The following is an 11,404-nucleotide window of genomic DNA, read 5'->3' as shown; positions in this document are numbered from 1 at the left end:
TTGTCATTGTTAACATTTTGTTTCTTTCCCTGCCATGTTAGTCTTAAATTCGTTTTAATATATATTCATATAACACATATTCCCTGTAGATGTCTGAAATAGCTGTGTCACATGAGCAGTGTGAGCTCCATCTATTTTAGTCACAGCTTCAGGGTTGGACCTCTCACAAAGTTTGCTTGTCAGGCATCAACACAGGTCAGGATTTGTTATTATCATATTGAGTCATTCCGGTTATTCTTTTGTTAATTGTTCAATAATTTTCCAATTCAACTTATTTATTCATACACAAGCAAGTCACTAAAAACTACAAAATGTTGTATTGTTTTTAAAAGTTGGTTATAGATCTACATGTTAATATTATTTAGAAGATGATCTAAATTAATCTTATATGCATAATCTATCATTTCCAGATTGCCATCATCCACTTGGGACCTGTGTTCTTATGGACCTGACTGGGGGCAGACTGAATGTGATTGCTGAAGAAGGCGAGCAGCAGGACTTCAGCAGACAATCGAGCACCATGGAGGCATACCGTGCTGTTCCAGAGCCTGGAGAAAGAACCTTTCAGAGGTTCTCAGTCAACACCAATGAATCGTTGCGTTTTGAGCCATGTGAAGACAGCTGCCCGTCCCCCACTGGGGCAGAAGACGGACATGATGATGTGTTTGACAAAGGAGAATATGAGGTGGGGGCATTAACACTAAAGGAGTAAAATCTGTTTAATGATTTTCAATAAACTGCTTTAAAATGTTTTTTTTCTGCAAATAACAGACAAAAACTCTAACAGATGTTAAAATTTGAGAGATAGTAACAGTAAAATACACTTTTATTAGACATGCAGAAATGATTCAACTATTTGATCATTGATTCAACTCTATTTGTTATTTTCTCATTTCTATAAAGTACGTTGTAGTTTTGAAAGGATTGAATCCTGACTTTCACTTGCTTTTAGGATGAGATCATCTCCATCAGAAATCAGCTGCAGGGTAAGGTCACTGAAATGGAGAACTTTGCCGGTCATTTGGAGGAAATCTTTCTTACAGTGGAGGTAAAAACTCTAGTGGTTTTCTTTATTAATTAAATAACGCAATATATATGTGGAATTTGGTACTCATCTTTCTTTAGTTAAGTCTACGTACAAACACTCATTATTCACAATGTGAAAGGGCTATAGTGCTCAAACAATTGTTGTAAACTTTAGTGTGTTTGAATTTAATTTCTGTAACCTACAGTTTTCAGTTAATAGAATGGAATAGTATAGAACAGAATTAGGGACAGAGTTAAAAAATAAAATGTTTTTACAATATAAATACTGTGCTTCTGGAGAATAAATAATCAACAACCCATAGTGTATGAAACTAAACGTATCCTCCCATAAGATTTGGTTAATTATTCTTTGTAAGTTGGAAATTAAAATGCCTTCTTAAGTAAAAACTCATATTAAAACCTTCAGCTCTTGTATTTTAAATAGAATATAGCAGGATCTATGTATTTTATTTAAATCTGAATGTAATTTGGTCCAACTGATTAGTTAATTACCACAAAAAATGCCCACCTCTTAACCGATACTTTTTTTTTTAAACAAAACATTGTGTTTAAGAAAAGTGGAACATACAATAACGGAAATATAAATAAAGACTATTTTACTTAATGTTTTAATTTGAGCATTTAACTTTTATAATAACATGCAAAAATTTTTAATAACATAAATTTGTTGCCTGGAAGGTAGTAAGGAATCGAACTACAGAATAAAATCCTATTATAAACCAGTATTTCCTCTAATTAACTCCCTTATGATCACATTTAAACTTGATGAACTAGAAAAAACAAACAAAACAAAAATTATAGTCAGACTGACGTAATTAGTTTTACTCTGTTTTCATCAAGACACCTAAGCTGCTTTGATGAGCTCCTGTCGGCGTGACAATGGTGTCGAGTGTAGGTGTTGACCTAAAATCGAAGGGTTGGCACTTCACCTTCATTTCCTACCGATGGTGGAGAGGGCCCGGTGGCGACCTGAATGAAGTTGGCCCCCCCACCTTCTACAAATCAGACAAAATTAGTGTCAAACGTTTGTGCTGGTTTGTGCAGCAAAAATGTTTGTGCCGCTATCGTTTTAAAGATATAAAGAAATATTTCTAGAGGTCATCAAAGGTCAACCTTTACTTTTATCAACCTTTACTTTTATCAATCAAAAAGTTAAAAATTACTTTTTGATTGATAAAAGTTTAAGTTTTTAAATTAAAAATGTTATTCAATTCAGTTCAATTTCCATGTACCCATTACTAGAGCACTGTGGCCCAGAGGTGTCAACACTAAAACAAAAGCTGCAACACAATTACAAAAGCCGCAACACAATTACAAAAGCCGCAACACAATTAAAAAAGCCGCAACACAATTAAAAAAGCTGCAACACAAATACAAATGCTGCAACACAATTACAAAAGCTGCAACACAATTACAAAAGCCGCAAGACAAATACAAAAGCCGCAATATATATATATATATATATATGTGTAAAAGCCACAACGGAAAAAAATTACCTTTCAGTTGGATTACACATATTTATTCAGATTAGAAACTATTTAAACTGGCCTCAAACTGGATGAAATATATGCAAAGTTATATGTTTTGCAATTAAATATTAATATGATAAACACAAAGTTTTATATTAATATATTATAAGATTATGGCTAACAAATATTATATATTTATATAGTATAATATATATAAAATTCATATATAAAATATTTGTTACACATGATCTTGTATAATATTTATTATATTAATATAATATAGAGATTATATAATATAGAGATTAATATAGAGATTAATGTGTTAGGCTGCAGCCCCATCAGATTGCCTGAATGTTTGTCCAGGAGAACTTTGGCCGTCGAGAGCAGCACTTGGAGCAGCACTACAATGATGTGCTGCAGACATTGTCTCAGCGCTATGATGAGAGGGCGAGTGGACTGCAGGAGGAGAAGAAGGCTAAACTGGAATCCCTGTACAGTCAGCTGCTGGTCTGTGGTCAGGCCCTGGACGCCTCAAAGGAACTCATTGAAACGGCCAAAGAGATTTACCGCTGTCAGGACAAGAGACTTTTCCTAAAGGTGCCTCATCCTAGAGAAATGTCCCCCCATAATTTACTTACACAAACTAAATTAAACCATTTTATTATTAGTTCCAAATGTATAAAAACTACAGCTGATGTGTTATTTTTTAATATAAAAGCTTCCTGTTTGATAGATTTCCTATTGATTTTTGTTGACAGACAGTTATGCCCACCATTAAAAGGTAATCATTACGCTGCTCTGTGTGGATGCATGCTGTGACACTACCAATGACTGAAGAGTGATTATAGGAAACCTAACATTTAAGGCAATTGACTATGACCATGTCATGATTTATTTTCATATTCAAGTCAGAAGTTTGTGTGTGATCCAGATAGCATGAACCTTGAATATTCGCCATTGTTTTAGTATCATGTGATTTATAAGAATGACCTCCATGCTTCACTAGAGTCGAGGAGTTTGCCAAAGAAGAGGTTGACCTCGCGCTGTCTACAGGCCTTGAATTCAGCACACCCATTGCTGATCTGTCAGATGTGAAAACCATGATGGACTCCATCAATATTGTTCCAGGTGTGATTTATCAGCTCATCACATATTGCAGTAAACCAGAGCATCATCAGCATAGGGCACTGCATTTTAAACTTAGAAGTCTTACATAACTTTGAGCCGTTAATGATAATTGTGACAGCCAGAGTTCTAAATCATTTCATAGATTTCTTGCATTAGTTACACAGTATATCTATTTACTGAAATGTATAATAAGACAATGAAAACCAATGTTTATTTAACACATTACAGTTTTTTAAATAACTTGGAGGAAATGCTTAAAAGCAAATGAGAACATCTACAAAGCTGAAATGTTTGTAGATGTCGTTATAGCTGCCTCGATTTTTCTATTAGAAGAGGGTTTTTTTCTATTTCTGGCACTAGTGTCCTAACTTAATAATTTGGAAGATAGGATAAAAAGATGGAAATGCATCTATCAAAGGTTCTGAAATTGGGATTCAACAAAAGCTGCACTCTAACATGCCTTCCCTTTATTGATGTTTTAAATTAACAATTTAAACCTTTTTTTTTGAGAGACCAGAATTATCAAAAAAATCTGCTTGATGCACATGTTTGAATTTATAGAACTCCCTCTAATTGACACAGGGTAGACAGCATACATATAGGTATAAATACACCCCCGTCACTTATTTGGCTGAATGTTCCTCGTCAACAGTGTTCGGGAGTAACGGATTACATGTAACGACGTTACGTAATTTAATTACAAAAACAGAGTAACTGTAATTTGTTACAGTTACAATGAGAAAATATGTAATTCAGTTACAGTTACTTCCGAAAATATTAAGAATTACAAATTTAGTTACATTTTTTTTTAAATATAAAGAAAAACCTTTGCGAAATATGTTATTATATTTTTATTGCTTCGTTCCCTGTATCGCCGTTTCCCACTACAGCTCCTTGTCTCTATCATATTTGCCACTCTGATGATCCATCCTGTGCTGGTGGAGCCTCCTTGAGGAACAGCAAGTGAGCGGACGGTTCTATTTCAGCTCAGGCAGCGCTTCAAAAATGACAGCCTTCCAGCACTGGAAATTTAGGGAGCATTTCATTTACATCTGTGAAAATGGCTCAAATTTAACCGTGCATTGCAAGAAGTGTTTGCCGGCTATCAAGAACTTGTCCACGTCGAAGCAATCTATGTAAAACCTGAGGAAACATTTAGAGGTTAGTGCAACTCACTGATAGACGAAGCCTGTCAGCAGTTCCCTCTCAGCTTAGTGCTTTTTTAAGGTTCACATTCAGTTCTCAAAAATTAAATGTTGAACATGGGTCAATACTCATTAAAACCTTAAAGTAAACAAAAAGTAATCAAAAGTAATTAGTTACATTACTTTTTAAAAGTAATCGAAAAAGTTACACTACAATTACAATTTAAGCAAGGTAACTTGTAACTGTAACGGATTACATTTTTAAAGTAACTTACCCAACACTGCTCGTCAACAAGCGTCTGGAAAAATACTCTGACTGGATTTTAAAACTCTCTTCTTAACAGAAATAGTACAGCTCATTTTAAGTGCTTGGTTATTATTTTAAAAGTTCAGCACGGTTGGAGAGTAGAGCTGTTACAATAGCTTATTACTGTTTGACCTGTTCCAAAGTTTCAGTATTTTGTTCTGTTGGCGCAATAAACTGCGTCCATAGTGTTTTGTTGAGGTGAAGGTAAGGGAACTGGACAGAGTTTCCCTTCTTTATAACTCCATCAACTTCAACAATACAAACTGACTAAAACATACCCTGAGCATGATGCTACCACTACCATGCTTTATTTATTGTCCTTACATCGGGAAGATTAACCTCTGCTCCTACAGTCTTAGTTATTGTGGCCAAATTGCTTACTTTTTATCTCATCCAACCATAACATGTCTTTCAAAGAGACAGCTGAGATTTTTCTGACTTTTCTGACCAGAATGCAAAGACAAACATCACACTGGGTTTTTAAATGGATAAACCAGGTGGACATTAAACTTCTAATGCAGCCTTCCCAAAGCCCAGACCTCAGGAGGGTGGGTTTATGCATTATGCTTAAAAGTGTGTTTTTTTCCATAACAGGAAAACCTCCCAAGGTAGATCATATACCTTCACTGTAGTCCAATAATCAGTCAGGAAGATGGCTGAAGATTGTCAATTGCTATGAAAAGGGTGTGGTTGAGGGAATGTTTGCTGAGGGGCATTTTTAGCAAAGATTAGTTTGGTGTTTCGGTATATTTAAACCCAGTTTTTTAATTTTGATCCTGTGTTGATCGGGGAAAATTCAATAAATTCAACCTTAACCACCCTTTTCTTGTTTGTACAAGTCATGCTAACTTGCCTCCTGGAAATATTACTCTATTCCATTATCAATTATAAGCCAATGATTTATACTCATACATGGGATAATTTTATGCTAGTCTACTGTAGATAAAGCTACTCTGATACATGACATTTTTGGTATTTTGATAAGTGAATGATTTATTGTTTGTGTGCATTCTGAAAAAACAGCTCCGTCTGCACCAGTGATCAACCCCCAGCTGCCCAACTCAGCCACCCAGACATCCCTCCATGTGTGCTGGAGTTTATTCTCTGACGACACGGTTGAGTACTATGAGCTTTACTACAGACCAGTGCTGGAGGATGTGTCTGCAGAGAATACCTTTGCACCACAGGGTATGACTTTCTTCAATCTGCTTTACTCTGCTAGATAAATCCATGCAGAGTTATGGAAGCATTAACAGATAAAGCAGTTGTTTTTTTTCCTGAATTTATTTAGCCGATATACAACTTTTTTTTTCTTTCAGAAAGCAAGATCAAAGTGAAGGAGACTCACTGCACTGTGACTGATCTGCTCCCTAATGCACAGTATGAGCTTTGGGTGACGGCGACCAACACAACAGGCATCAGCCCAGCTAGTGAGAAGACATTATACATGACAGGTAATGAAAATGCTGCTAATCCAAAAGTTCATGTTTTTATTCATCTTTCCACAGAACAGAAATCAGAGGGGACTTTTCTTGTGGTTTTGGGTCAGTGGTGGTTAACATGTTGGAAGCATAGAGATTTTAAGTGTGCAGTCCAGTTATGCAGAAAATAAAACCTCTGAAGTCTTCCTGCATGCCTTCTTCCAGCCAGTTAAGGGTTTTCTCCTCAGGAATCTAATTTAACCCCTTAATTCCTCAACAACAATGTCCTGGTTGTGTAGCGGTCTGTGCTTCAACTTTAAACATGTGAACTAACCCTCCACCTGTGTCTCTCCAGACATTCAGAGCCTTGCTATCATTTCTTTTTAATGCAATTATCTCTAATCGGAATTCATGGTAAGTTCTCTGGTCTTTCTAAAATTTGGTCTCTGAGGTAAGTGTCTAAGACATACTCAGGTTTGCCTGAAACTGCACCTGATCAGCAAACCTAATGAAGATTTATATTCAGGTGGTTGATTGCAGGAATCAATGTGGAATTTGGAAAAAAATGTGTTTATGTCAACTGTTTTTCGTTTAAAACCCTACTTAGTAATAAAACTTTTTCAATGAATGAGCCGATAAAGTAAGCCTGGAGTCGGAGGTTTTTGAGGCTATAAATGACAGTCCAAGCTTTGTCTCCATAGTGCCGTCGCCTCCTGTGATCAAGCAGAGGGAGTGCAGCAGCTGCCCAGAAGCTGCTCTGATCCGATGGGAGTCGGGGAACACCAACCCTGTAGACTCCTATACTGTGGAGCTCAGTGAGACAGGAACTGGTGGTGCAAAGAGCAACATTACCGAGTAAGAGCAAAGCTTTTAAAACCCTATTAAAGCTTGCTTAATAAACCAGGCAATAAACTGAAATGTTCATGTTAAATATAGAAGGAAATGCCGTGCAAGGTGATAAAAGTTTGCAAAGTTCTGCAACCTATGGTAATAATACCCATCTGCTTTTGTTGAAAGGATCGTTTTTAGTTATTACCTTCATAAAGAGCCTGGGTTGTGCTTGCCTTAAAATGTTTCAAGGCCCCATGGTCTTACAGCTGCTGAATCAAGATGTCCTCTATTCCAGAAAATCTATTTTTAGCTTTAGCTCCTGCAGCAGTGTTTTCCTTATGTGTCCTCACTTGGGGTCATTGCTATCTTTTATCCTCCTGTTGCAAAATACAATTTGAAGCTCCAAGTTAAGACTTTAAATTTATTTATTCAGTATTTCAAAGTTAGGTACAGTGCAATTTCTAGGCTGTAAAAACCCTCTAAGAAAGAAGTATTGTTTCCCCTCGTATGATATTTCCAGGTCTATAGTAGCTGTGCCCACCTGTCAGTGTATGATCCAGCTGCAAGCAGGGCGACATTACCTCATCTTTGTGAGAGCTGTCAACGTTGGTGGTCCCAGTGACAGGAGTGAACCTATAAGCATCTCCACAACAGGTAGAAAACAAAACAACCTTGCTTACAGTCTTTCTGTGATTTTATAAAATGATTGACAATTCACTCAGAGCTTTTCATTTAAAATACCCTATTAACGACACAAATCCCTCTTTTCAATTACGAGTTATGTGCAGCACACCTCTTCAAGTACTGCAATGTAGCTACATGATCTTTATGGTTTCTATGATCAATTAAAACATTGTTAAACTTATTAACTATTTTGGATAGAATGCTGGGCCAACCATACCTTTGTCTGATTGCTCAGCATTTACTTTTAAAAAAATTTAGTTTTTATTTGCTTACTTTACTGTGAAGACTTAAAGACTGTTAAACTTCTAAAATGTTCTGTTGTTCCAGAATATGTCCTTTGTTGATTGTAGAGAATCTTCTTCAGAATTGTTTTTAAAGAAATGTTAAGTTTATAGATTTTCATTATTGAGGATCATGTCATTTGCATGAACAGCAAAGTCAAAAGTAGGTTTCTAAATAGGTGCCTGAAAAGTGCAGGTTTCAGATTTCCAGGGACAACAGAATGCTATTTACAAGAACAAAAACTGAAGGACCTCAGTGATGATAAACCACCTCCTACAGCTTTTTCTAATGCAAATGAAATTAATTTCCTACTAAAAACAATCAAATTACTAAATAACATTTCAGCTTTGCTTATATCTCAGTACAAAAACAACCAAACTTGACAAATGAATGCATTTAAATAAATATTGAATGGATTTTATGACGGATATTAGAAATAGGGTCTCACATTAAAAAAATATCCTAACCAGGCTTGTATTGTGTGTTATTGTGTGAACAGGTACATTCTTCTATCTTCTGGAGGACACTGCTCATCCTTGCCTCTCCATGTCAGAAGATGGCTTCACTATCTTCTATGGAGATGAGGAATTGCCCATAACAGCAATGGCGTTTGAAGACAATACTTTCACAAGGTTAAATATTCAACATTAGCTTGTATGACTGAATGCTATAGAAACTTTTGACTCCTAATGCAGATGTGTTTGTCTTCATGCACAGATGTGTGGCCATACTGGGAGACCTTATCCCAGTGCGAGGCAGGCACTACTGGGAAGTTGAGGTGGATGATGAGACGGAGTTTCGTGTTGGAGTTGCGTACAAAGACGCAGACAGGGACTCGTACCTCGGGGCAAACAATAGCTCCTGGTGTATGAGACACATTCGCACCCCATCCAGGTAACAAAAAAGTGTTTTTTGATCAAGAATTATACCTATTTGGGTTTTTTTTTGTACTGTCCAATTTTGGGAAGTGGTGTCAGTTGCAAAATATAAATAAATGGGTAAAAAGTTAGCAGAGCCAATATCACATCACCTCAAGGAATGTTTCTGGCTGTTCTTCCTTAAATTTAAGCAAGTCCTTTATAGTTCTTAGGTCATTGTTGCTTACAGGGTCCAGCTTTTATCGGCTGCATAACAATTTCTGCATCAGGCTTCAGATGGATTGTGAAATTCTTGGCTTTTACATAAAGTGCCCGCCCTCATGCCTCAGTTGCTGTGAAATTTCCTCAAACGCTGCATTTTAGCTTTGTTTTCTCTGACCAATATTAGATGGGCGTTTTTTTTTCCTCAAACATCAAAGGGTTCCTCTTTTAACCCAAAAATAAAGCTATAACACTAGTCAGTTTAGGACCTGTGAGGAACTTTATAGGTTTTGGAGTGTTTGTTGCATTTTGCTCTTGAACTAGCTTGGACAGTCAGCCATTGCCATTGATTTGAAGACCTTTCTGCTCAGTGACACAGGCCTCATCTCACCATTTTGTTCACATTCAGACTTAAAGTATCTGTGGTTTAAAAAAAAAAAAAAAGCCTAATGCCAAACATGGTCTTGAATTTGACAAAGCTGTGTATTTTAGCCATTTTAAGTGGTAGCTTATGTGACTACTTTATAATACTGGATGCTCTCCATAAAAGTCAATATTTATATTGACTTTGATATCAAGTGTCTAAAAACTTTCATGAGGTTTTGTAAACACTTTAAACCAGGTGCATCCGTGGAAGGTATACGTATGAAAACCTGTTTTCTTCAGGAATGTATTACTTTTTTCTGGGGTATAAGTTTGCTGCCTAATCATTTATTTTAGTACAAGCAGGCAAAAATAAACTGGCTCTCATTTTAACAGCACTGAAGACCAAGCAGATTGCAAAAATAAACTGGCTCTCATTTTAACAGCACTGAAGACCAAGCAGATTGCAAAAATAAACTGGCTCTCATTTTAACAGCACTGAAGACCAAGCAGATTTTTAATATCCAATCTATCAGCATTAATGCATTGATCCTCAAAGGGATTATTACCACAGAAACTGGGGCAGGACTGTATTTTTAGATATTTCCCTTTCCTAAGCAACCTAAAAAAAAGTGGGCATCAGCTATGTGAAAGCCTAAGCTTAAAGGAGGGACAAAGAAGTATGTTGCCTTCTATGAGTTTCCATAGCAACCTCTCTGGTATGCCAGGATGCTTGAATTGTCACATTTAGAGAAACCTTTAGATCAGTGTATCGTACAAGCTTCAAATGTGATTCCCATTGTGGGCAGCATGTTCATCCTGCCTACACAAACTTTTATGCAGCATTTTTTTTTGGTTTAATGTTGTGCAGCAAAGACACTAGAGGAAAACAGAACTCCCCCCCCAAAACATTACATTGTCCTTTTTGCTTTTAGACACAAATATGAGTTCCTGCATAATGGCTGGAGTCCAGACCTGAGGATTACAGCGCATCCATTGCGGATTGGAGTGGCTCTCAACTACGACAGGGGAACACTGAGCTTTTTCAACGCTAATCTAGAGCAACATTTGCACACCTTCCATTGTCACTTCCAGAATTATGTTCACCCCTGTTTCAGCCTGGACAACCCAGGAGCTCTTACACTACACAATGGCATAGCAGCTCCTGACTATGCATTTATCTGACTGCAGGAAGTTGATTTAACAATATTATGAGACAGCTAAGTTTGCATTACTTCTCAATAGTGTGACATTCTTTGTGTGCTACAATGAGAATTCCACAGACAGAATTACATTAATAAAGACAAAACAGGTATTGTATTTGTTTTATTATAGTATTCCACGGGAACAGGCATTCACCATTTTCCAAGATAAGAAAAGGTTCCACTGAAGTTTATGTATTTAAACCATATGCAACTGCAGCAAGACCAGATGTTTAAAAACAAAAATGGGAAATATGGGACTTTTTAAAACAAGTTTGAGGGGAAAAAAAGTCAATATACAGCTGGATTTACATCTTAAGTCCGCCCTGTGTACCTCCATATTTTGACAAGTGCAGTGGTTGGGATTTGCTTTTACTTAATCCCCTGTATTAACTTTGAGTCAGGTTAAAGTGAAAAGAGTTCAAAGTTATATCTGACTACAAGCA

The 11,404-nt window shown here is 36.5% G+C and overlaps 1 protein-coding gene across 1 annotated transcript; it reads left to right on the top strand.

The window, feature by feature from the left end:
- The first annotated feature begins 74 nt into the window (after positions 1-74).
- On the top strand, positions 75-11,071 carry LOC119776255 (fibronectin type III and SPRY domain-containing protein 2). Its single transcript, XM_038274601.1, has 13 exons — positions 75-195; positions 411-685; positions 953-1,048; positions 2,880-3,113; positions 3,275-3,297; positions 3,523-3,644; positions 6,120-6,284; positions 6,416-6,550; positions 7,219-7,372; positions 7,869-8,002; positions 8,814-8,946; positions 9,032-9,208; positions 10,692-11,071. The coding sequence occupies exons 2-13, from the start codon at positions 443-445 to the stop codon at positions 10,939-10,941; spliced, it is 1,866 nt and encodes a 621-aa protein (XP_038130529.1). The 5' UTR covers positions 75-195; positions 411-442; the 3' UTR covers positions 10,942-11,071.
- The last annotated feature ends 333 nt before the right edge of the window (positions 11,072-11,404 follow it).

Source organism: Cyprinodon tularosa, unplaced genomic scaffold (genome assembly GCF_016077235.1).
Source record: "Cyprinodon tularosa strain WSP-4 unplaced genomic scaffold, ASM1607723v1 ctg1000, whole genome shotgun sequence".
NCBI lineage: Eukaryota > Metazoa > Chordata > Actinopteri > Cyprinodontiformes > Cyprinodontidae > Cyprinodon > Cyprinodon tularosa.
This window is presented reverse-complemented; position numbering and strand designations above follow the sequence as displayed.